Below are 27,269 nucleotides of genomic sequence, written 5' to 3'. Positions count from 1 at the left end.
TTTTCTGTCTTTATTTTTCTTCTCCCGTTCTCCCTCCTGGGTTGTAAAAAAGATCAGTTTACATTCCAATAACTTGAACCAATTGTTGGGCTACAAGAACCACTTTTCCTTGTCGTCCTTACACCACCCAGTACAACCACCAGCATCACCACCACCACCACTTAGAGCATCATTGCTGCTACAGCCGTTTTCATCATTCCAATTACCACTATTGAACCAAAGCCAACAGTGGAGCTCTCTAACATGATTGCTCAATATGCTAGAAGTAACAGACAAATTGTCCTCAAATCACACTGGTTAACCACATATAAATAATGATGAGCTTATTACGTATAGTGCTTGGATGAAGTACAACTATGCTTGAAAAAACTGGATGGTCACATCTTGAATGCTTTTGATTATGAGCCTTCTCTCTCAAGGCTTATCCTAGGTTAACCCTTTCGTTACTGTATTTATTTTGAGATGCTCTGTGTTTCTTTCAATTATTTAAAAATATAACAAAGAATTTAGTAAAATAACTTAGTTATAATTAAGCTAGTGTTAGGAACATAAATTGGGACTAAGGTTTGGTGGAAGATTTTAATTCAAAACTCATGAAAACAAGACATTTGTACTATAGCGCCAGAGCTGGTTTCAGCCAAGTTTGTAACAAAAGGGCTAAACCAGAGCTATAAGACAACTATTATCAGTTGAATACTATGCATCACATCTCAGTCATTATCACTGCTATTATCATAAGTGGTGTCACTACCTTAATATACATACATTTATCTCCAGCACAATCATAACTGCTCCATCCTTACTACTGTACATCATTCTGTCGACAGGCCAAGAAATAACAGCCCTCAAATTACAACCTCCTATCTTAAAATAGGACATGTTGGATAATGTGGTTATTGATTCCTTACTGACAGGGTGGTCACTGCTTAAATGTCTTTATTCATAGATACAATCATACAGGGCTGACATGGCTTAACAATAACAACTTTGTTAACATCTGCAAGTGAGCCCCTACACAGTCACTCATCTTGCTAGAAATAGCACCTAAATTTATCTGAAATCACATATTTCCTTCTTGAGTAAGGAAGGGCATGAAATATTGTAGTCCTAGATACATTATTTATCTGGATTAGGGATGACTTGGGACTGAACAACATCAACATAGGTGCAAGCAAGGTTGTGTGTTTAAGAAGTTCATTTCACATCCACATATTTCCAGAATTCATGTTCAATCCTTCAGTGTGAGAAACTTGACCAAACATCTTGGGCAACCGAAATCTGGTGGAAACTGTGAAGAAGCCTCTCAGCCTCTACCTGTTCATGGGTGATTTTGTTTGTCATTCTGTTTGGCAGCACCATCTATCTGACTATTGTGGGACAGATCTCCATTCTAGGGGTATTTTGGAATATCAGTAATCCATGAGTCTTGGGTTTTTCTCTTCTGCCTCACTACCCACCCACCACCACCTGGAGACCTTGTAAAAGGCATGGGTGGTACCCCAACAGCCAAATTACACCATACTGTCTCAGAAAAGAGCACATCAGATAATGTGGCTCTAGGTTTCCTGCACAAAGTAAAAAGACAGGATTGTCACAGCTGGAATGTTTAATCATAAGTCTGTTCAGTCAGTAAGACTAAATAATAACAACCACAAATAGCAGTCTGTACATGGTTGTTCAACCTGCTGAAAGTAACAGCAAAGAAAATACCTCAAATACACACTGTACTGTATGTAACCCTTTAATATTTAAACCAGCCATATCCAACCCAGATAAATATTCTACCTTGCTTTATGTTGAAACAGGCCAGAATCTTTAAGATCTTGAGGCTCTGAGATAAAATGCATGATTAATTCAAAAGAATATGAATACATAAGCATTACATTTGACAGAAATTTAAATACTAAAAGGTTAAAAGAATGACTTTGAAGTATGTGAAGTATGTTGTGCTCTCTTAACTAGAAGGTCTTTGATTATTGGTCTATATAGTGGTGGCTGACCTTATGCTAAGCAACAATGAGATCAAATAGATCTTCTTAAATCACTCTACTGTCTTTCAAAAGAAGAACAGACTCGATATTGTAGTCCCAAGATACACTATGTGTGAAAACAAATGGCTAAAGTTTAGCTTTGGGTTAAAACAACAGTAGGACACATACTATATCTAAGAAAAAGAGACTGAGTGATCTGAGATGGAATACAGTTCTTCTGGATCAGTATTAATCTGGAGCTAAAACAACAGACATGACATTCAGATTGTTGTTCTCTACACTAACACCAGTATCACCTAGAAGTCATCTCCTGTACCATCTTCAGTGAATTAATTGAAGTACATTTACTAATAGTATTTTCATTTTTGGGTAGGTGGTGATGTACTGAATGATGTACATTTATAATAAGTGAATTGAAAAATGAATTGAATTTTGCATTTTAGTTGGAGAAAGAAAGCAAAAATCTGACAGCAACTAGAAGGGATAATTTCAAGAATCTAAGAATTAACTTCATAGAAAATTGAATTTAGTAAGGAATTTATCATACAAGTAGGTGTCCATCAGAGCTTGATTCTCAACCTCTCTCCTGTTTATAGTTTCCCAGGCCATATCAGTTTCATACTGACTGTTATGCAAACTTATGTATGCAAATGACCTCAATGTCATAGCTGAAGTTGATAAAGAAAGTGCTGCATGTTGAACTGAACCTGAAACCATGTGACTGCAAGGTGAACGTCTTTATCTTCATCACAGTCATACTTGTGCCTTGATGGTCACAGAATTTGAGTTCTTGACTTCATAGTTAAACATACAAAGATATGTAGCTGTGTATATATGTATATAGCTACCATTATACTATGGCTACTGTAGCCATACTGCTCTGTGTAATCTACTCATACCACCACACTGTATTAAAATATATCTCACAATGCAGTTCAGTATATTCTATTAGTCTCTCATTTCACTTTGGCCTTGCCTTGACTGAGTCTCTCATTTCACCTTGGCCTTGCCTTGCCTATTCCCATCCTCATTGCTGAGAATCAGGCAGCATGGACATGTGTCATCTCTCATGACATTGATTCCACGAACACCTCTGACCATGAATGTGAATTCATCCAGACATCTTCTAGTCCATCCTTTTATGATATCCAGCCAGCATCTGCCCAGTCTCTCCTGTTTCCTATTGACTCTCTCTAGGATGTGGGTACTGAGGTTCTGAGACTGCTGTGACATGCCCAAATACTGTAGCTTTTTCTTCCTGACAGTTGTCAAAAATTCTCTTTCAACTCCCATTCCCTCAATTACTATCTCATTTGATCAATGAGTCCAGCTGCAGAAGCACATTGTTTCAAATGATTTTGGTTTGGCAAAGTCAGAAGCACATTGTTTCAAAGGATTTGGGTTTGGCAAAGTCATTTGCCCTTAGGGTTCAGCTTTCACATTCATTCAGTGCAACAGGCCAAACTAGTGTCTGCAGGATCTTTAATTTGATATTTTTCTTATTAGTTTCTGTCTCTCTTTCCAGATTGTATTGAGTGACTTTAAGACTGATCTTGCTGCCCTTAGTCTGCTCTTATTTCATGGCCCCCAATCTCCTGATTGTTCTGTGATAGCACCCAGATCATTGGGTAAATTGATTATATTTGTGTAGGTGGGCTCTGTGTGTGTGTGTGTGTGTGTGTGGTTGTGGTAGCAAGACTTATGGTGAAAGTAATGGGAGTTTATGGTGTTGGTGGTAGTGGCTAAGGAGTGTATATTGGCTTAAGGAAATGATTGTTTATCTATGTGTGGTTTTGAATGTGTGTGTATGTGGTTACAAGTGTATATATGTGTGTGTATGTGTGTTGAAAGATGGATGATGAGATGTGATAGATGTGTGTTCTCTTCCTTCTCACTACACTCAGCCTCCTTTCTTTTCTACAAAAGCAGTTCAGAGATTGGATTGTGTATGTATATCAGTGTCTGTAAGTGTGTAGGTGTATATGCATGAAAAAAATAAATATTGTTTATCTTCACCCATCTCTTTAGAAGTTTCTTTTGTGAGTTGCTTCTTGCTTTTTCCTTTCTTTTCTTTTTATTTTTTGAGTATTTTTCTCTTCCCTTCTCTTTTTTATTTCATTTTTTTCCTTAACATATTGCTTCCCTCTTCACTCTCTTTCCCCTCCTTCCTTCTACCCACCATCTTTACCCTCACCCCCTACTCTATCCCCCCCTGCTTCACATCTTGGGTGGCATCAAGCAGTGTGTTATATGTAGAGAAAGTCTATAAAACTAACTGGGGGGTTCTTTTTTTTTCTTTTTTGGAGCAGACTGACTGACTTTCAAGTGTGGTGTATATATGTATGTATATTTGTGTTTATGTATGAAATTGTGTTATTTTCTCTGTGTGTATGTATGTGTGTGTGTGTGTGTGTATTTGCACACATTACATACATTTTATATACTTAGAAACATTTTATGTATAGTTAGATATATATATAAATATATATATATATATAATTATATTATATAGTGCATGAATGTGTGTAAATATGTACACATGCACACGAACACACGTATAAAACTATACAAGTACACAAATGCACACACATTAAAGCAAAAGTATTCACATATGCACATGTGCACGTACATGTGTGTATAATGTATGTTTAAATCTATGTAAATGTGACTTTATGTATGCATGTGTTTATGCCTTTAAATTTGTGGTTCTGATTATTTGTCTTTCAGTGTGTGTGTGTGTATGGTTATACATTTGTATGGTTGTATGCCTTGCTTGTGTACATATGTATCTGTGTATCTGTATGTGTGTGTGTGTGCATGCGCATTAGTATGTATATTTATACATCTGTGTGTCAGTGTATGTCATGTCTGTACGTGTGTGTTTGTGTGCCGGTATGTATGTTTATACATCTGTAAGTGTACGCCATGTCTACATGTGTGTGTGTGTGCTGGTATGTATGTTTATACATGTGTGTGTGTGTGTGTGTGTGTGTGTGTGTGTGTGTGTGTGTGTGTGTGTGTGTCTTGCCTGTGTACATATGTGGGTGTGCGTGTGCAGTAAAGTAAAGCTAATTTAAAAACCTTCCTTTGCCCTAGTGCTGTCAGACTTTTACAGCAGTGATATAGAGTAACAGACATGATGTTACTTAGACTATCACTACCACCACTACTACCACTTCCATTACAGCAACACTACCACTATCACTACCACCATTTCTTGTCAACACCACTGCTACCACCACTACCAACATCACAACTGTAATCTTCATAAATAGCATTATCAATATCACCATTGTTACACTAGAAACATTGTTATACAAACACCACTCCATTAACACTACTATCATTACACCATCAGCACCACCACCACCACCACCACTTCTACTAACCTTATCATTACTACCACCATTTCCATCATCACCACCACTACCTGCTATCACTAATATCACCATCACCACCGCTACCACCACCACCACCATTATTAACACTGCTCCTGCTATCACTTACGACCACCACCAACACCACTACCTCTCTGCCACCGTTACTAACCATCATCACCACCTCTACATCTTACCATTCCCACAGTCTTTATTCATTTCAAAAGAACATACACTCTGTTCTCCCTGCAGTACCCTTCCCCCAAACACACACACACACACCTTATAACTTGGGACTGGAACTACCATTGCTCCCTTCTCCCCTGTTATTCCACTATCACACATCCAAGGTCTTGGTTCCTGTATAGCATCTGTTTGTTTCTCAGGAGTGGATTGCAAGCCCATTGCCCTTGCCCGGCCCCCCCCCCTCTTGTCTGAGTGGTGGGGAGAAACATATGCACAGAGGGAGTTGTAGCTGGTACTGCAAGCTAATGGAACACACATCAAATTTACAGTGCTGCTGCTGCTTACAGTAGTGAATGATTCAATCCTGTTGTATATAGGACTTTAGGTTAAAACCACAAGAATTCTGTGGTTTTTTTCCCATAGACACAGCAAGGCGCCAGTGACAAGATATAATGATGATCTGCTGATGTTTTATAATTGTCTTGTAAGTCCATCAGCATAGCTGTAACTTTCCTTGTTTAACATTTGGGGCTCTCAGAACTGATGAGTGATGAGTGAAAAATTAATGAAAAATAAATAAATGAATAAAAGTAAAGGTCCAAGGCTTCAAATATAATAATATGACCTATCATAAAAAGTAGTCCAGCTGTGACTTGACTTCTTCCTTCTCCTTCTTCACACCAAACATTATCTACATTGTCTATGTCTAGAGCTATTTTATCCAGTGGAACCTTTTTAAGAAACATAGGATCTGAAATAGATTTGTCTTCTGTTCTTAGATTTCTGGAATGTAAAAGAAGCAGACAAAGGCACTCTTGTTAGTCCATTATATTTTCTCATCAGCTGAAGGAGTCCATAGCAAAAGAGATGCATCCATTAAATAAAGTCTGGGAATTACTCAAACAATTTACCACTTGTAATCTCGTAGTTTATTTTACCAATTATTACTGCAGGTGGTTCTAGTTGTGATGGTGTAATCAATGAAGGACTAATAATGGGGTTTTAAGAATTTCAGGGAGTTGTGTAGATCTGTAGATCCACAGGAGGTTTGTGTTCCCTTGTTTTGAAAAAAAAGAGACTGCATAAGGTATGCACAAGAAATGTGATACACAAACATTCAATGTAAAAGATCTGTAGGGGCTAAGAGAGAGATACAAGAAATGTATGATTTGCTTACTGTCCCTAACACCACCACTGGTGTCATGTTACCAACATGCCCCAAATCACCTGCATTAATTCTTTTGTAATCATATAATCATCATCATCATCATCATTTAGCATCTGCTTTCCATGCTGGCATGGGTTAGACAGTTTGACTGTAACTGGTAAGCCGGACAGCTACACCAAGTTCCAGTCTGATTTCTCGTGCTTTCTATGGCTGGATGCTCTTCATAATGCCAACCACTCCAAGAATGTAACTTTTTTACGTGCCACCAACATGGGTTCTAATTACATGACATATATATTAAAAAGAAAATACAATGTTCATATCTTTTAAACCCCAGTGCTTATGTTTTTGAGTGTGATACTTATTCTAATGGTTTCTATTGCTAAACTGCTAAGTTATGGGCCATAACTAAAGCAACACACCCACACAGATGTGCACATATATACACTGTAGGTTTCCACACAGTTTTTGTCCATCAGATTCCCTCACAAATCTGTGGTCAGCCCAGGGCTATAGTAGAAAATGCTTGTTTATTGCTTAATCAAGTGGAAAGGACAGTGACCTTTCCAGAGCCTCTAAGATGGTTGGTGGTGAAGAAGGAACATGTCTTCAAACTGTAGACCTAGCTAGAATATTTTTAATAAGAGTGAACTTTGCTAAAGAGTCTTGCAATGTTAAGGGTGGAGGGTCATTAAGTCTACCACTCTTGCTGCAGGAAGATTTGAATTCAGAACACAAAAAGAGCTGGAACAAATCCCACAATGCATTGCATCCTGCTTGATACTTTATTGGTTCTTTACTTATCAACCCCTAAAAGATAAATGCTACCTCTGACCTTTGCAGGAATTGAATTCAAATTGAAAGAGCTGAAATAAATAGCATAAGACGTTTTGTCTGCCACTAATGCTTCTGCCAATTTGCCACCTAAAACTGAAGGCAGGGAGCTGACAGAATCATTAGCACACTGAGAGAAAATGCTGAATGGCATTTCTTCCAGTTCTTTACATCGGAGTTCAAAATTTCACGGGGGTCAACTTGCCTTTCATCTTTTCAGGGTCGATAAAATGTGTACCAGTTTAGCATCTGATTCCTTTCTACTAAAATTGATAGCCTTGTGCCAAAATTTGAAACACTTATTAAGCTAATGTTTGGAACATTATAACTTGAACAATTTTGACATAAAATTATAATGAAAGAAGGTTCTACTTTGCATATGAGGAGAGTTGTATTTCAGTGCAATATTCTTTTACTGGTTTCAATCACAGGACTACATGAAGCCACATGTGCATGACTATATCAATCTTATAATTGTCCACTCTTTATGAGGGTTGGCTGAAAAGTTCATAGGCTGACCAAGATACTCTCATGGAATGTGACCAAATGGAGTTTATTTTTCAGCACGGTTCCCCTTTGCAGTCCACACATGTCTTCCTCTGGTGTTGCAGTGCTTGGATCCAATTGGTGAAGAAACTTTTATCGTGTTGGTCAAAAACGTTATCAGCAGCAGATGTAATGTAATCACCGCAATACTGGTTCCCAACCAAGTGTTTTTTCATGTTGGGAAACAGATGATAGTCACATGAGGCTAAGTCAGAAGAATAGGAAGGGTGGTCAACCAGTTCAAAGGTTCAAAGCCACACTCACATACAGCAGCCATTGAAACCAAGTACTTTGTGTGCTGGAACATTGTCCTGATGAAAGAAGACTCCCTTTCATCAGTTTTTTTGGAGTGTTTGGTGGGACAGAAAGACAAAATTGACTTGAATGTAAAGGGACATAATCAAGACAGAACTAAATACAAGTGCATTCTATTGACCCACTAATGATGCCATTGTTCTTCATATTATAGACACATTCATATATAAATCTAAGAGAATGGCTTTCACACAGTTTATTTCTGTCTACCAAATTTCTTAAGGCTTCTCTCAATCTAAAGCTAGATTGAAGATGTTTTCTGTCACACAGTAGGACAGAACTCAGAACCATGTAGTTGCGAGGCAAAAAATTTTAACAATTCAGCTATGCCCATGCCTATATACAAATAAATAAAGCCTAGAGCTATGGTTCTCAAAATCCTTGAGTATTTTAGGAATGAATTAAAGCACACAAAAGAAGCAGCCTATTCATATTTAGAAATAATATATTCATGAAAGTGTTAAACCCACTTTCCCATGCTCGACTGTAATTACAGCTCTAATGTAATTTTTCAGTAAAGTAGAGTATCAATATCTTAAAATTATTTTCATTGATGAATATATGCCATAAGCTGGCTGATATGTGTGTGTGGCTGAATCAATTGGGAAATGTTTTGGACCAAGGTCTTCCAAATCACACACACATATTTTCAGTGAAAATGAAATGACACCAAACTCAACTCCACTGGTTTATTCCCCATTCCCACCCCCTTTCGTTCATACTCCCCACAAAATGCTAACCACAAGGCAGAGATCCTTGAACAATCAAGATGGTTTATAGTACAGGAGGAGTAATACTGAGTATTGTGACAGGTTTTGGTTGTGGTGGTAGATGTATGTAGTGGTGGTGGTGGAGGTAGAGGGCCTCATGGTGGTGGTGTGGTGTGATTGTTGTGAAACAATGTATACTACTGACTGTTTAAATGGTAATAAAACAAACTGCCCTCAATAAGAAGAACAATGTTAAAAGGAAAAACAAAGTTTACAATCTAAGAACCCCGCCAGACTCACATGCTGATATATATGTATGTATATATAGCACACAGTTTTAAGCATTTGAACAATTTGCTCATTAAGATGTATATAAAAGCTTGGCAGTTTGAATGGAGTTTGTTTTGTTGCTTGTGTCTGTGTACATGTGTGTTAGGTGGTAGCTTGTATTCATGGGCAAGAATGGGCAAAACAAAAAGGGAAACAAATAAACACACACAGATATGCATACATGCATATACACATACATTGGGAAAGAATCAAACTGCCATTATATTTGTTTATTTATTATACATGTGTATGTGTGTGTGTGTATGAATGTGCACATACATATGTACATTATATATATATATATATATATATATATATATATATATATATATATATATATATATATATATGAGAGAGAAAGAGAATGCAGTGGGGAGGAGAGAAACGGCTTTTCCAAATGTGATGATAAATCTGCGTATTGTTGATATGGCAAGTGTTTTTACAGCCTTGAAATAGCTGAATGTTCTGCTCAAGGATTCATCGAAATATCAACAACCACAATTCAATTCATACTGGAAGGAGGTGAAGGTTCCCCCTGGAGATGTTAGCCTCCCTCTTATTTGTTGAAGGTCAAAACCTGGTTCTGTCATTAGCAATGGAAGAATGGGAAGGGGTTATTTTGAATTAAGAGGAGGAAAGTTGTTGCAGTACTTATAATAGGCTTATAGTTCTAAACAACTGACCACATGCATATATCTTTTATTTGTTACAGTCATTGGACTGTGGCCATACTGGGGCACCACCTTAAAGGGTTTATTTAGTCAAACAAATCAGCTCCAGTACTTATCATTTTCTTTTCGAGTTAAGCTTCTGCGCAGTTACTTGACATGCTAGAAAAAGAAGTCAGATTACTGTGCAAATATAGTTGGTGACAGGTAGAGCATCCAGTTATAGAAACAAAGCCAAAACTAAAACATTTATGTAGAACATAACTCCCAACAAGAACCAGCCTGAATTGTAACAACCTGTTTAACCCATCCCGGCATGAAAGCAGGACATCATGATGACAAAAGTGTGTATATGTATGTGTTGGTCTTAGTCGGTATCTCTGTTTGCCCCAGCCCAGACACCAGTGGTGTTGGTTACAATGTAAGGCTTTGGATTTGATTCCCAGATCAAGCTGCACATTGTGTTGTTGAGCAAGGTGTTTCACTTCACATTGCTCCTGTTTGTTCATTCAGCTGAAAGTGAGTACCTGCTGTGGCAGCAACAGCAGCAAGTGGTTAATCTTGCAACCAACTTGTGCCTCTGTCCAGGAAGAGACTTCACAGGCAGGAGCAACAAATAACTGCTTGGTACTGTGTTATCCAGGATAGGAAGGTTAGCTACTATGATAACCTGAATTACTCTGTTGATCTCAACTTGGTAATGGTGATGGTGATGAAACAGTGATGTAATGGTGGTAGTATTGTTGTGTTATTAGTGATAGTAGTGGTGGTGGTAGTGGTTATAACTAAAGTCAATTCCATCAATCACATCCTTCCCAAAATGTGTAGCCATGTAAGAAACAGGGATATCTTTATCATTTGTCTTTATTATGCTGCTAATTTTTAAGAAAAAATAATGAAGCTAATGAACCAATTTGTTTGCAAGCTGACAATCCCAAACTAGTGGTGAGATTCATGTTGTTTAACTTCAGGTTGATCTTTACCTAAGAAACCTTGTGATCAAGTAAGTTCCAGATATGACCATCACATTGCTTTCTTTCTTTCCAGACATCTTGTATCTAGGACTACATTATCAAACATGTCTTATCTTTTTTTACAATATTAGAATGGAATTTGATGGAAATCTAGCCACTAGTAGGTAGAATGTCTTTGAAACAGAGGGGAAATAGTTACTTTATTGACTTGTGGTAGTGTTTTACCCATATCAGCATTAATCAAGCTAACTTTCAACCATAAGACATTCCAACCATGGCTGCTCCACCTTTTTCTTGACATAGTGCATATATGACTACATTATTAAATATTTCTCTGCTTTCTTAAGAGATGATATAACTGACTTTGGAGACATTCAGCTGCTATTTCTAACCAAGTTGAACAAGTGTTTCCTTCTTGTTGCTTAGGCTTGATTCATGGTGGGTCTATTTCTTTTTTGCCCAAGGACAGGCCTAATCAAGCCAGCCTATGATGAAAGGCATTCTAGCTTATCACCAATGCATTTGCTTTTTTATGGTTATATCAGATCATAATTACATTATCCAGTATGTTCTGTCTGTATTGAGTATGGCAGTGTGATTTAAAGGAAATCTGGTTGCCATTTCTAGGAAGTCAAATGACCACATTGAGGCTCCCCACAATGGCTCATGATAATGATGTACATTTGGCTGATATATAAGATCAGTTTGAACGCCCTACTTGTTGATGAAGGTAATATAAGGACCAGGTGAGATAAAGAAAGACTCAATAAATCCCAGAACTGGCCAAGTTTTTTCTTTAAAAAAAAGGGTCAGCTTATTTATTTCACTGGAGATCTGTATAAAAGAGGAACATCTCAATATTTAATACTGTTGACCTAAGCCTCCACCTTATCATACCTCCTCTTACCCCTCTTCCATTAGCAAGGATATCCAGGCTATTTCACATACAAAGAGCTCCGGAAGCTAGCAAGGAACACACACATACACACCTGCCTCTCTCCCTCTCACGTCTTAGCAATGTCTTATAACCCTTGCTGTCACCATCACCACCACCACAACTCCCACCTAATATGTGACTTCAGTTGTTTAACTAGAAGGTAGATAGAAAAGTAAGATCACTTATAAGAACAGCAAATACGAAAACCTAATTAAAACTTCAAGTCTGATCAATGGGGGAGATGGGGTTGGGGTTGACATTATTCATCATCATCATCATCATCATCATTATCATTTTATGTTTATTGCCCATATTGATATCGGTTATTATTGACTTTGCATTTTATCATTTTGGGGTCAATAAATTAAGTACCAGCTGAGTACCTATAATAGGCCTTGTACCTATAACAGAAAGGATTATTATTATTATTAAGTGAGAGAGCAGTGCATGCCATCAAAGTAACACTGGGGTAAAATATACGAAGCCCAGTATACCCATCATGACTATCTGTCTGATAAGAGTACACCAGGCACATGCATCACAACCAAATGTACATGACGTAATGAGTTTATATCAGGATAAACAGCTCATAGACCTTGCAGGTGGGGGCCCAGTTAGAATTTTCTTCAAATTGAGTAGCCCTTCTTGCTCAAAAGGTCCCTGAATAAGGGTTGTTTAAGGATATTTTAAGTATGTTTCCAAAAGTGAATTATCCAAATCCCAAAGAATTCCTTTCAACACATGGTTATGATGCTCCCCCCCCCCCCACTGATTCTGCTCATGATCAGAGCTGCACATATCGTCAGCCACTAAGGGACATGCTCAACTGGTTACGGTCATGCAGCTGACAAGCAAATCTGCGGTATTGAACAGAATATTTGCTGTTAGCCCATCTTTTATACCAAGACAAAACAATGTACATGATAACACTTCCAATCAGTTAAGATCAAAAGCCATGAGAGCCACTGCTTGGTACTGCATCAGGGCATGCTGGATGAAATGCTTAGCAATATTTCACCTGTCACTGTTTTTAGTTCAAATTCTACCAAGGTTGACCTTTTATCTTTCATCCTTTCAGGGTCGATAAAATAAGTACCAGTTGGACACAGGAGTCAATGAAATGACTCATCTCGTCCCCCAAAATTGCTGCCCTTGTGGCAAAATTTGAAACAATTATTATTATTATTATTATTATTATTTTTTATTAGCCTTGGGGGCATAAATGAGGAGCCCATCATAAAGGCTGTCAACAATTTACATGGGGAGGGGTTACATAAAAGATGTGGAGAAAGAACCCAAAGTCTCCATTTAATATTTATATTAATTATAGATAGGCACAGGCATGGCTGTGTGGTTTAAAAATTCAGTAGTTGTAGTGGTGGTGGTTTGTGTGTGTGTGTGTGTGTGTGTGTCTAGAACAGTTAGTGGGTATATTTGATTAAGAGGAAATGTGTGTAATCAACAGGGTGAAAGCTGCTACTGTGTGCTAACACACACACACACACACACACACATGCACACACACACACACACAACCATAGGCTGGCTGTGTCACAAGTGTGTATATTGTATTGTGGAATGGAAGGCAGGATGGTAGGGAGGTGGTGGTGGACTTGAGGTTATGAGGAAGGTGAGTGGCAGAAGGCCCACACAAGAAGACACACTTGTCAAAGGGAATTAAAGTCATGGTAGTTGAGCACTTTAGGGGTGCTACCCACCTGTGATAGGGGAGAACTCTCTTACCCTAGGCAGTGGGGAGAGGAAGGAAAGGGCAGGAAGTAATTTTAAACAGAGAAGCCAAGGTTCAGCACACACACACACACACACACACACGACAAAATGACAAACCACATTGTAATACACACACACACATAAAAGATAGTATCCTATACTACATTATATATACACATATACACACACGTATACATGCATTTACCTGTTTTAAAAATAACTTTGATATCAATCAGTAATTTAGTCAAACACCTTCATTTGTATGTCTGTGCATGTGTGTGTGTGTGTGTGTGTGTACATATATTTGCTTATTTTTTGAGTTTGAGTGTTTTTTAATCAGAATTTTGTTTTCAGTATATATATATAGAAAAAATGCATAGAACCACATATGTTTATGAATATATTGTGTGTGTATATATATGTCTATATAAACTCATGCATACAATACATGCATTAATGACACACACAAACACATCATATCAGGCTAAAATATGCCAGCGTAAAGAAGTCTCTGTTCCCCTTGTGTGGTCATTCAGTCAACTGAAATAATAACCAAATCTCTCTCTCTCAAACTACATCCTATTGTCTTTAAAAAGACAACCATATTCAATAATGTAATCATAATGTAGTCGTAATAGCTTGAAGCTGTTGCAGGTTTATTTTTGATCATAATTGATAGGTTTACTGAGAGCTGCATACACACATAGAAAATATTTCACCAAGTCGTTAGAGTTGTCAGAGGAGGGTACATTACATCTTTTGTACACTCACAAATATGTGGTTTGTGCTTGTATCCTTTTATTACATGTTTCAGACTGTGGCCATGCTGGAGTACTGCCTTGAAAAGTTTTAGTTGAACAGATTTCTCCCCAGGACTTATTTTTTTAAGCCTACTAGTCATTCTGTTGGTCTCTTTTGCTGAACCACTAAGTTACAGACATATAAACACATGAACACTGGTTGTCAGGTACTGAAGGAGGGACAAAGATACACACACACACACACACACACACACATATATATATATATATATATATGTGTGTGTGTGTATCTTTGTGAATGGATGTGGTAGATAGAAACTGAAAGAAGCCCATCATAATTTGATGGGCTTCTTTCAGTTTCTGTCTACCACATCCATTCACAAGGCTTTAGTCGGTCTGAGGCTATAGTAGAAGACCCTTGCCCAAAGTGCCAAGCAGTGGGACTGAACCCGAAACCATGTGGTTGGGAAGCAAGCTTCTTACCACACAGCCACGCCTGTGCCTATGTATGTATAAATTGGTTAAAAATATACATGTCTGTGAGGAAAAAAAAAACTGTCCATAAATTGATGCATCAGACAACCATACTTTATGATATTTATTCTGCCTGTATTGCACAGACATTTCTTCGTTAGTCTGACCATTAGAAATGCAATTAAAATCTCTGATTAACTCACTGTAAACCTATAAATCAACACAAAATAGATTATATAAAATAGAAAATAATAATAATGGGCTTTGTAGAGGCATAGCTAAATTTATAGCCCTTTCCTCCCATGCTGTTTTACTTTTTATTTGTTATAATAAATTAGCCAGAGGAGAAGCAGGTTCACTCTGATGAGTGATATTGATGTGACTGGTGCCCACCCAGCCTGAACATCTGCCAGAAAAATGGTGGTGGGTCTAGTCCAAGTACTTGCAACAGAGTATTAAACTTACACCACTAATATGTAGGATGGGTTGTTTGTTAGAGCAATTTGCTCAGTAAGCTGAATACCCTTCCTGCTGTTAACCATTCAACTATGGAGTAGGGGGTACCATTTATATTTTTTTCTTTTACTTATTTCAGTCATTAAACTTTGGCCATGCTGGGGCACTGCCTTGAAGAATTTTTAGTCATGAACCCTAGTAGTTTTTTGTTTTTTTTAAGACTGATACTTACTCTATTAGACCCTACACTAGTTGTCAGACAGTGGTAGGGAATGAATGACACACACTCTCTCTCACACATGCACACACACACACACACACACTATGATGGGCTTCTTTCAGTTTCTGTCTACCAAATGCACTTACAAGGCTTTAGTTGACTCAAGGTTATAGTAGAAGACACTTGCCCAAGGTGCCATGCAGTGGGCCTGAACCTAGAACCATGTGGTTGGGAAGCAAGCTTCTTAGCAAACTAGATTATGTAGAGTTGCATATCTTGCTGAACAGTACAATACAAATATATAATAAGATAGCCAGCAAGTCTTACCATAAAAGCTATTGCTCTATCACCCTCAACTCCTTAACACCCAATGCCAATTAGAACTGAAGTCTACAATGTTAAAGGAAAGGAAATGAGATGTTTCCATGTTCAATAGTTCTGGGATTGGCATTACCAGACAAAAAATGCCTTGTGGTTTTTGTTCCTGGTTTTTACATTGACGTCCTCTGTTTTTGGTCTTCTGTGAAAACATGTCCGGCTACAGGGAATATAAATTTGTTTGGAAATGGGTGAGGAGTGGCAACAAGAAGAGCCCCACACACACACACACATTGCGTGTGTAAGCTTCCATCTTACAAATCCTTTCTCAAAGCTTTGGTTGGCTCCGGTAAAGGGCACTCACCATGCAGTGTTATTGAGATCAAAACCATGTGGTTGTGAAGCAAACCCATTAACCACATGCCAGAGAGAGAGAGAGAGAGATGTCTTTGGTGTACATGTCAACTGGGACTAATTACCTGTGTAATGTTGATTAACTAACTAAGAAAGTAATATGAATAGACATGTGTTGTTGTTGTATAAGCCTTAAGATCAGCTCTGATTGAGCAGTTTGCCTGAATATGTGTGTGTGTGAAATAATTAATACCTGAAGTTAGTAGAATCTATACCATGGCTGTTGAGATCTTCTCTACTAGATTGTTATATAGAAGGGTTTGCTAGGTTGTTGTTTGGCCCCAGGCTGGCCCTGGTTGAGCAGATCATATAGTCAAAGACATTCCAGAGATTGAACGTATATATAACCATTTACTCTTTTCGTAGTTTCAGTCGGGGGATGTGGCCATGCTGGAGTGATGTCATTAATATGACTGCAACATTGCCCAATCCTCATATTTTAGCGGGGTGGGTGGGGGCGGAGGTGGACTACATACACCATTTCCATAAATAAACCAGATCTTTGCTGTGTATGTTGCTGAATTGGTATTCTTTTATCAGGCTTGATCCATGAGACCTAAGCTGAAAAATGTTCTTATCATGACCATTCCATCCCAACACTACATAATGTAGTGTGTCCCTTTTTTAAGGCAGAACACATTTGTAGGGTGTGATCTGAAAGAGATTTAGCTCTAGCTAACATTTCCTGCAGGCCAGGCGATTGTGCAGAGATTGTCTTGTTGGCACATTTATAAAGTAGGTCTGTCATTTCTCCATATGCCTATCTATCTATCTCTTTATCTATCTATCTATGCCTGTTTGTCTATCTGTCTTTATGTATCTATCTATCTATGTTTCTCTCTGCTATTTATAATTTTTATTCTTTATATTCTGAAATCTTTACTGTAATTTCTGATAATTTACCAACTAAGTGATTTCTCTTTCATTTTTATCAACATGCAGAAGATGGTCGTCTGTCCAAAGAACGGGATTATACAAGGAAAACGATAGGTGAAGGAAGTGGTACAACGTACGAGGTCATTATCCAGACACCAGAAAATGGACTAAATATATTGAGTGTGGAGTCTATGTTACTTCACCTACAGGCTGTGATGGCTGCTGCGAAAATCGAAGTGAAGTTATATGATATGTAAGTATAGATGTTTTCTACACGGGTAATCTTTAACTTTGATACGACGTAACCTAAAGTGTAACCTTCCCACGTAATCTAGATATCATCACCTATCAACAATATTTAGTATCTACTCCTGTAATCCAAGTAATCCTTGAGTTTTGCATACCAAAATCGGAGAGAAAATGTAAACATCATCAGTATGTTGACCCTAAAGGACTCTGAAATGTTTGATACTCCACTCACCGCAGCAATTTTCCTGTACGCTTGCTGTCGATTTTTCCAAATGATACAAGCCTTACCGACACAGACCTGTAGTCTCCTTGAATGATATATGACGCTGGCCTATCGCTTGTTGCTGTGGTTATTGTTCTTTAGAGCTCAGATCAGCCTTGATTGAACAAACCTGATTAAAGTGATCACAGGCTTTCCGCAAGTGAAACCCATCACCGTCGCTTCTCTTCCTGCAAACATGGAATCCGGGATTACATTATCCAACATATTGTAATATATTTTTAAGACGTCAGGGTGTCATTTCAGGTAGATTTGGTTGCAATTTCTGAACATTCGAGCGACCACGTAGAAACCCCCTCCTTGGCTCCTCCGTTAAATGTTATCTGGGACGTATCCTTGGCAGATAGACAGAATAAAGGGTCTATCTCGAAACACTACTAGCAAAAGAAACAAAAAAACGTTTCTAGCTTGAATAACTTTAATGATAATCCTAATTAATCAGTCTTTAACAAGCAAATAATTTCATCTTCGATCCGGTACTCGTCAAGTACCGGATTGATTTGATTATCCTTATAAAGAATATCAAATCCTTTTTCTTGTAAAAGATAAGATAACTAGTGTTAGTGATATTGGTTTCCAATTTTGGCACAAGTGCTAGTCATATCGATCGCCTGACCAATTCCTTTCTTCAAATTCGTGGGCTTGTGTCTTTGAATACCCAAAGTTTACTGTACAAAGCCAACAAGGAAAAAAATGCAACATTGGAAAAAAGTTAAGATGTATTTCACTACTGCCCACAAGGGGCTAAACACAGAGGGGTCAAACGGATTATGTCGATTACATCGACCCCAGGGCGTAACTAGTACTTAATTTATCGACCCCGAAAGGATGAAAGGCAAAGTCGACCTCGGCGGAATTTGAACTCAGAACGTAACAGCTGACGAAATACGGCTACGCATTTCGCCCGGCGTGCTAACGAGTCTGCCAGCCCGATTGATAGGCTAGCGTCTTATTCGGGTGTGAAGTTTATCTTACGCATTTAAACATTAGCAACTCAGGTTTTAAGTACTGGCCGTGTACGATGGTCCATTGAAATTAACGAAAGGATTAACATTTTGTTCAACACACACTCATTGGAAAGTGTGTTTACGTACAGGGAGGGACATGCGAGCTTGCAGCTATTTATACAGTCACAAAAATACACACACACACACACACGTAGAAATGTGTGTTGCTGTGATATATAACTGGCCCCGGATTGACACTCCAGTGTGAAGAGGTCTTTCAAGGTTTATGGTTTTCTGTCAGGAGGAAAGGGACTTAGATGAATGTGAATATGTAGTAAGTGGTGGCGGAGAGGTTAAAAAAAAAAAAGAAAGAAGAAAAAAAAAGCTACGCCACACACGTGAGAGAGAATCTTTCTACGTACATACTCGCACGCTATTTTATAGTAAACCTTTTTTTTCACTACGTTACTGATAATACTACGACTACTACATTTACGCATGGCATGCGTACTATTTCACTCTTATATATTTTGTAAGCTTAGACTTGAAAGTCGATCTTCTGTCTTCCATTGGGCCCTAAGAACCATCAAGCAGGCCGGCTACCACCATCGCCACCGTATCCTTCGCTTCCACCATCTTCTGCTCCTCTCATACTAAACTTCATATATTCAACGGATTTCTCTTTCAAGTTTGCCCCAGGACCTCCCTGAAAGAACACACAAGATTTCCTTCTCCATCACGGTCTAATCACTACAACAAAATAAACATAGTCACTGTCTCGCTCTCTTTATCTATCTATCTATCTATCTAACTATCTATCTATCTGTCTATCTGTCTCTGCCTTGTCCCTCCTCGTTTCTCTCTATAATACCACGCTTTTCCTATCTTAGTTTACAATGTCAATTGAAGACGAGGCGGAGTGGGGCTCGCTTGAAGGGAAAGGGTTGAGATGAAAGAAAGGAAAGAACGAAAAAAATAACACATTAAATTTATAAATGTTCTCTCGTCCATTTATTATACATTCTACACAGTACTCCTCGTTGACATGGTCTTGCGGTAATTCACTAGTTACTTTAACAATCACTGCACTCTTCATTTGGCAACACTTGAATCTGTAAAATTTTGGTCAGGTACTAAGGTTTAGTTTCTATGTTCCTAATATAAATAAAAACTATACTAGAATCCAAGGGAGCATAAATTGCTCTAATCTATCAGGCCTGTGATCAAAACCCCCCAGCCATTTTATTTTCCAAGACTACAGAATCCAATGTGTAAAAAAATAACGGAATGAAAATTTGGCTGCTATTTTTGAAAGGTCGGACAAGCATATGAAGGCTCCCTTCTTGGGTCGCTGTTCTGTGCGCGTCTACGTTGAAAGAATAACCAAAATCTTCTCCAAACCATACCTTAATGTCTTAAAAAGTGGGAAGCACATTAGATAATTACCGTTCAGAGAAAAACTGTTGCCTCTAATCATCATAGGCCGGCCTATTCAATCGCACAGTTGGTGGTGAGGTACTAAACTTATGTAGATGACATCTAGCAGACGTACGCACTTGTTCATATATGTACTTGTGTGTGTGTGTGTGTGTGTGTGTAGGCACATGCGTGGCTGTGTGGTAAGCTTGTTTTCCAACCACAAGGTTCCAGGTTCAGTCCTGCTACGTTGCACCTTTGGCAAGTATCTTCTATAGTCCCGGGCCGACCAAAGGTTTGTGAGTGATATTTGATAGACGGAGACTGAAAGAAGACCGCCGTATGTATATTTATTTCTGTATGCCCCCGCCCCTCACCGCCGCTTGACAACCGGTTTTGGTTTGTTAACGTCCCTGCAACAGAGACTCGACAAATGAGGCCGATCAGGTTTTAAAAAAAAAGTTCTGGGGTCGATTTGTTCGACTAAATGCTTCAAAATAGTACTCCACGATGGTCGCAGTCCAGTGACCGATTATCTGGTAACCTGGCCTCGTCGGCCTAATGGCCACAAGCAAAACATACATACATATATATATGCATATATATATATATATATATATATATATATAATATATATATATATATATATATATATATATATATATATGTGCTCGCGTTAATTATAATGACCAGAAGAAACATATTCTACATATTGTATCGTTAAATTTACTCAGCTTGTTTTTTGTGTCATTTCTTTAGATGACATGGTTACGTAACTCTCTTTTAAAATAGAGAATTGGTGGAAACTCCGAGTAAATATGCGTGTGTGCGTACGTTAAATCGTACTCGTTTTCTCACACCCATCTTTCACACGCTTCCCGTCATTCAAATATTTTTTTCATTCATTCATTTATTAAAACAAATTCTCTCTTTCTCTCAGGCATTAGCATACATACATACAGCTTATAGCATGCTTTATTTGGCTTACAACCCTCACTGCTCTATCTTCTTTTCACCACCCCGCCATCATATTTCCTCTTGCTATCACCTCTTATTACCCCCCTCTCTCTCTCTCTCTCTTTGAAGGTTTCTTCTTCTAACTGTTTCACTCCTACCACCACCACCATCACCTCCTCCACTTTACTAGGTTGTGTGTGGCAGTGTCAGTGAGTTCAGTTGAACCAGTGCAAGATACCTCGATGGCATGGTGGTGGTGCTGAAAGGAGGGGGAAGAGGGTTAGTAGAGGATGTTGCTGAGAGAGAGAGTGGAGTAAGGTGAAAAGCAGGTGGGAGAGAAGTATGAGGGATGAAAGAAAGAGATGAAATGAAATAGAGAGAGAGGTTCCCGAAGGTGAAAGAGGAAATTACTTTCTAACTGACCACACACAAGGGCTCTGCTTTATACAAATATTCTAAAAGTTTTGAATCGGTGATCTTTTAGAAAACTGATCATGATGCCAATACTCTAGTGGTTCTCAACGCGATCCATATGATCTTTGGGGTGCACATAAGATTTTGTTGCTAAAATTTATGTGCAATACGTTATACTTCTACAACATACAAAATATTTTAATAATTTTTAAACAATTCCTAATAATATTTAATAATAAAAATATGAGACGATTTTTTTAAACATCGACTGGTTATGGAAATCCAGTAGTGTAGAATAGTGTGTCTGTGTGTGTGGTAACGTTGACAGGAGGTGTTTCTGATGAATACTCTAGAGCTATTTGCGATGCGAACAGTTCCAAAGTTACTAATTGCCATTTCTGTATTATTAGAAGTAAGGAGTCTTTATGGCTTGATCTCTGTTGCACATCGCCTGCGAAGACCGAAACCTGAGGGGTTGGCGTAGTTTATTTTGTTCTTGAGCATACAAATCGACTACCACAAGAGCAGAGCGGGAATTCCAGATGTTTGACGTTCTGGGAAGGAATGATTCGACCATAAACAAAACTTGACTTAAACAGGATTTAGATAATCCTATCAGGTGGTGCTATTAAGTTAGACATGGCCTGGACCAGTCTTTGGTCGAAACACATCTAAGTTTTATAGTTATTAGTTCAGCGCTTGAGGGGTTAGATATAGGATGGGTGATTAAGAAGAGATACAAATAGCCCTGAATGGAGGTGGTTTGAAACTACACAGCTCTGAATATCTGAAGTTATCGTTGTAGCATAAATAGACATAGTGGAATAAAAAGACGTTATGCCTGAGGGACATGCTGATAGGTGACTATACCATTTTTTGACATAGAGTCTGCTTTTTTTGGAGGAGGATTTATGATGTCCGTATGTGTAACAGCAACACAGTCCAAGATGTGAGTGCAAGTATATACCATTGTGATTATCACCTTTGCAGTTTGTCGCTGAAGTTTTTTTTTTTTTTGTGTGTGTTCCTAAAGAGGAACACCAGTGTTTGGGATTGCCGCTTTTGCTGTGTTGTTGGTGTGAGATTGTCTGGAGAATCATCTACCAGTGATCGTGAGGTCTTGCATTTGCAGCGATTTTGAAAGTTTCTGAAATTACCGGCAATATCACTACTACTATTGATTAATGATTTCTAACATAACCCCAATGCTTGACAGATACCTATTTTATATCCCTCAGATTACTTCTCACCTACTGCTCCAAGAAAAAGTAATTCAATGGATAATCTAGTCTTTGCTATACAAAAACAAAACAAACAAAAAAATTGTGAACGTTTGTAATTATGTCAGTCTGGCCAAGGCTGAGATGGAGGCTAAATAAGAACATCGATGTGTCGTTGAAAATTCTCTGAATGAATTGATGGCGTTAGGAATCCGTCTCATGCATAAGTTGTTTCATGACGTGTATGGACATTGTAAAGTAATGTAAAGAAATAAGAGACGTGTAGGGACATTGTATTTTGTTATGCAATCATAATATACTACAAAGTATATTAAATGCTTTTATAAGTCAATACTGTGTCCTACTGTGTTAGCAGTGTCATCACGTCACTTGTTAAGGTTATCTCTACAAATCAGTTATAATTTCTATAGAAAATCTTTAGAAATAACCTTGACAAATGGAGTTGATTCATAAATACTTTCGTTTATTGCCATTCACTCTTAAACCAATTCCTTTCAATGCACCTCATTAGAATTTGCGATTCTCAATTGTATATTGGAATTATGTATATTTAAAAAAAAAAAAGTTAACATCTCAAAATATTTGGCAATACTGACTGATGTGGAGTTAGTGTTGTTGCTGCTATTGTTTCGCTCCAGATCAATCCTGATCCAGAAAACCCATGACCAAAAGCATCTTGTCTAACCTCCCCCCCCCCACACACACACACCATAGCATGCTTTTATTTAGCATTGTATGTAGCATATGTTGAGGAAATTTTAAGCAGATCAGCGACCATGTAGGAAGCTTTCTAGTTTGGTTGTAGGGTTTTTAACTTGAACGGTCTCTTGGTCATTATGAAAAATAGTTTCTTTGCCGATTGATACATGCTGATTAATATTCTGGTTCATACCTTTATTGATTCTGAACTGACCAATATGAAATATATGAAGGAGTTTATGCAACAACTACGGTTATCTGAAAAAATCATCTACGATTTTTAAAATTTGAAAACTCGAGTGTTCAAGACAACCCTAACTCGATAATAGTCTCGGTTTAATAGTTTCAGTAATATGAGTTCCACAAGGCATGGTATGGTTTAATACAAGAAGTTGACATCGCATCGCGCTTTCAAGTATCCCACTTCACACTAGTCCATTTCACTTAACGAATCCAAAGAAAAAAAAATTAAAAAACATGGAAATTTCAATAGAATACTGATTTCTTGGAGGTGGGGAATACTGATTAGAACGAGACTTTTTTTTTCTTCTCTAACGTGTAATTTGTTGAATCGTGTACATATTAATAGCATTGTGTATATATTACTGTGATTTTGTTTTCATGTATCGTTATTTTCGCTCATCTACTTATCTGTTTTCGTGCTTGGGAAAGGTATGGACGGAACCAGAATGCAATTTGTCATTTTCCTTAAACTCGTATTGCCACATAATCTGAAAATTCAGTGTGGTCGCTCTCGGCTCTTTATTTATTTAATTGCGGTTGCAGCAATCAGAAAAGCAACGACAACGCATTATTCCATTGTCATATTATCGGTATCAAATTGATCTTTCATACCGATTGTATTTGAACCATTCCGTCCTAGCCTCCCCTCTTTTTCTTTCTTCCTCTCTCTCTCTCTATCTCTTTCGCTTTCCCTCTTTGTTTATCTATCTATCTCTTTTACGTGCATGCATGCATTGGTTAAGAAGCTTACTTCGCAACCATGTGGTTTCGAGTTCAGCTCACTCGCGACACATTGAGCAAGCGTCTTATACTATAGCCCCTGGTTGACCAATGCCTTATGAATGAATTCGGTAAACGAAACTGTGTGAAAGCCTGTTGTGTGTGTGTGGTCCGTCGTTTGATAACCAGTATTGGTTTATTTGCGTTCCCGTAAACTAGCAGTTCGACAAAAGAGAAATCGATAGAATAAGTATCAGACTTCAAAATAGTACTGGGATCGATTTGTCCCACTAAAACTTTTCATTGTGGTGCCCAAGCTTGGCCGTCGACTATTGAGTGGAACAAAAGATTAAGGACATTGTGTGTGTATGTGAGAGAGGGAGAGAGTAATGAGTACAGGGATGTGTCGCTATATTCGCCGAGCTTTAAGGGAGATAACTCTATTCGCCAATCGTTTAGAATTCAGCGGTACTACTCTATCACCACCACCGAGTAACGAAGCCATAGGAAAAGCAGAGTTAGGTTTACATGAGATCAAGCGCAGGAAGTGCATTTAAGTACAAATGCAACGAACCAAAATACAAATTTTGTGTTTACGTTGATTTTACTTTGGGAATTGAGAATTAGATTGAATGAATTCGACTTGAGCGTATAACTGATACCTATTTTATTGACATGACCATGTCAACTGCTGTTGTTTTATCGATTCCCAGAATGATGGAAGTCAATATTGACCATAGCAAGATTTGAACTCGGAATGTAAAGAGCCTGAACAAATACTTCAATCTAGAACATTGAGAGAGCATCTTAGTGATCTGATCGATAGTGCATTGTTGATATTGATACTGTAATTTATTTGTATTAATGTACCTCATTAGATTCGTTAGTATTTTCTAAGCCTTGTTATTGTTGCTCCATCAAATCAGTCTGTGTGTAAGTGGCTGAGTATTCCAAAGACACTGGTCCCTTTATAGCCCTCGGGTAGAGTCACTGTTAGTGTGTCATATGGTTGGATCTTTTGAATTACAGATACAATCCATGTAATAAGCTTCTGCACAGTTTTCGTCTATCTTAATTTCACTCATATTATATGGATCAACTAATGGCCAAAAGCCACTTGCCCAGGACACCACACAGTGGGAATGAACTCCAGACTTCATATTGCAAAGAGAACTTCTTAACCATTCAACCACGCTGTGGCCACACATTTAGAAATGTGTAGTCATAAATGCACTCATTTTTTTCAACCTTCAAATCCTTAAAAGCTAATCATTCAAATACAAGTTATCACTAGTTACATAGAGGCGCAGGAGTGGCTGTGTGGTAAGTAGCTTGCTTACCAACCACATGGTTCTGGGTTCAGTCCCACTGCATGGCACCTTGGGCAAGTGTCTTCTACTATAGCCTCGGGCCGACCAAAGCCTTGTGAGTGGATTTGGTAGACAGAAACTGAAAGAAGCCTGTCGTATATATGTATATATATATATATGTGTTTGTGTTTGTCCCCCCAAACATCGCTTGATAACCGATGCTGGTGTATTTAGATCCCCGTAATTTAGCGGTTCAGCAAAAGAATAAGTACTAGGCTTACAAAGAATAAGTTCTGGGGATCGATGTGCTCGACTAAAGGCGGTGCTCCAGCATGGCCGCAGTCAAATGACTGAAATAAGTAAAAGAGTAAAAGAGATCAAGCAGTTGATGTTTAAATTTCTTTATTTGATCTGTGTGTATCCTTAATAGATAAATATTCCAAACAATCTTTGAAGATTGGTTTCTGGAATAGAACGTTAGATCAGCTACAACTGTCACTCACAAAATGGTTAATTATTCCCTTTATTAAAACAAACAACAACAATATCAACATTCACAACACATGTTATAATTCACAACATATCATTCTAAGCTTAGTTGCTCTTCTGTATTATACTGTATAATAAAGTTTATAAGTTGTTTACGCTGCATTACAAAGGTTATGGACATACCTAACTTTTATACCTCTATTTTATAAAGTTATAAATACTCCCAGATGGTAGCCATGTGGTGTAGATGGTTTATCTCTTTAACTGCATTTCATTAGAAACAGGCTCCTGTCTCTGTCTATTATCTATACTGTTAAACATTGTCTGCTAATAGCACCACTTACATTTCCCTAGCGATGAGAACATCTGACCAGTTTGTTACTGAGTGCAAAAGAAAAGAAAAAAAGTACAGAAAATAAACTACATCTTCTAAAGCCAAATTGCATTTTTATTTTTGAGGAATTCTATCATCATCATCGTTATTATCACGATTTTAACATCTGTTTTTTTTTTTTATATATATGTTTTGTTTTGTTTTTTTTCTGTTCAGGGTATCTTTGAAATCTATCCAATGGGTTATGAGTCTGCATACAATACATCATCATTTTACAATGTTCACCACTACTCTACCAGTTTTTCTAAGTGCATTCTCTACTCTGTGTGTGTGTGCACGTGTTTGTGGATACATATGGATAGAGAGATACCTATATCTATCCTTCTACAAGCACCCATCTGCTCTGACCCAGAACACTTCTTTTACAAAGTGAACTGCTATGCAGTTGGTCCATTTTCTAGAAATATTAACCATGTCTGTTTCAGATCACTGCTAAACATCTTTACTGTGTCTGGGGAAAAAGTGATGTGATGGAACATTTTTGGGCATATAGGTGCAAGCATGGCAGTGTGGTAAGAAGCTTGCTTCCCAACCACATGGTTCTGGGTTCAGTCCCACTTTGGTCAAGTGTCTTCTACTATAGCCTTGGGCCCAAAAAGACCTTGTGAGTGGATTTGGTAGATG

General features: G+C 38.0%; 1 protein-coding gene across 2 annotated transcripts in view; it reads left to right on the top strand.

Moving 5' to 3' along the window:
- The window catches only part of LOC115214132 (protein patched homolog 1), a 121,101-nt gene that overhangs the window by 54,800 nt on the left and 39,032 nt on the right, over positions 1 to 27,269 (top strand). For both annotated transcript variants that reach the window (XM_036504765.1, XM_029783193.2), the window contains exon 5: positions 17,353 to 17,539. In XM_036504765.1, coding sequence (XP_036360658.1) covers positions 17,353 to 17,539 — 187 coding nt within the window. The remainder of the gene's footprint in view (positions 1 to 17,352; positions 17,540 to 27,269) is intronic.

The sequence above is a fragment of the Octopus sinensis genome, linkage group LG7 (genome assembly GCF_006345805.1).
Source record: "Octopus sinensis linkage group LG7, ASM634580v1, whole genome shotgun sequence".
NCBI classification, from domain to species: domain Eukaryota; kingdom Metazoa; phylum Mollusca; class Cephalopoda; order Octopoda; family Octopodidae; genus Octopus; species Octopus sinensis.
This window is presented reverse-complemented; position numbering and strand designations above follow the sequence as displayed.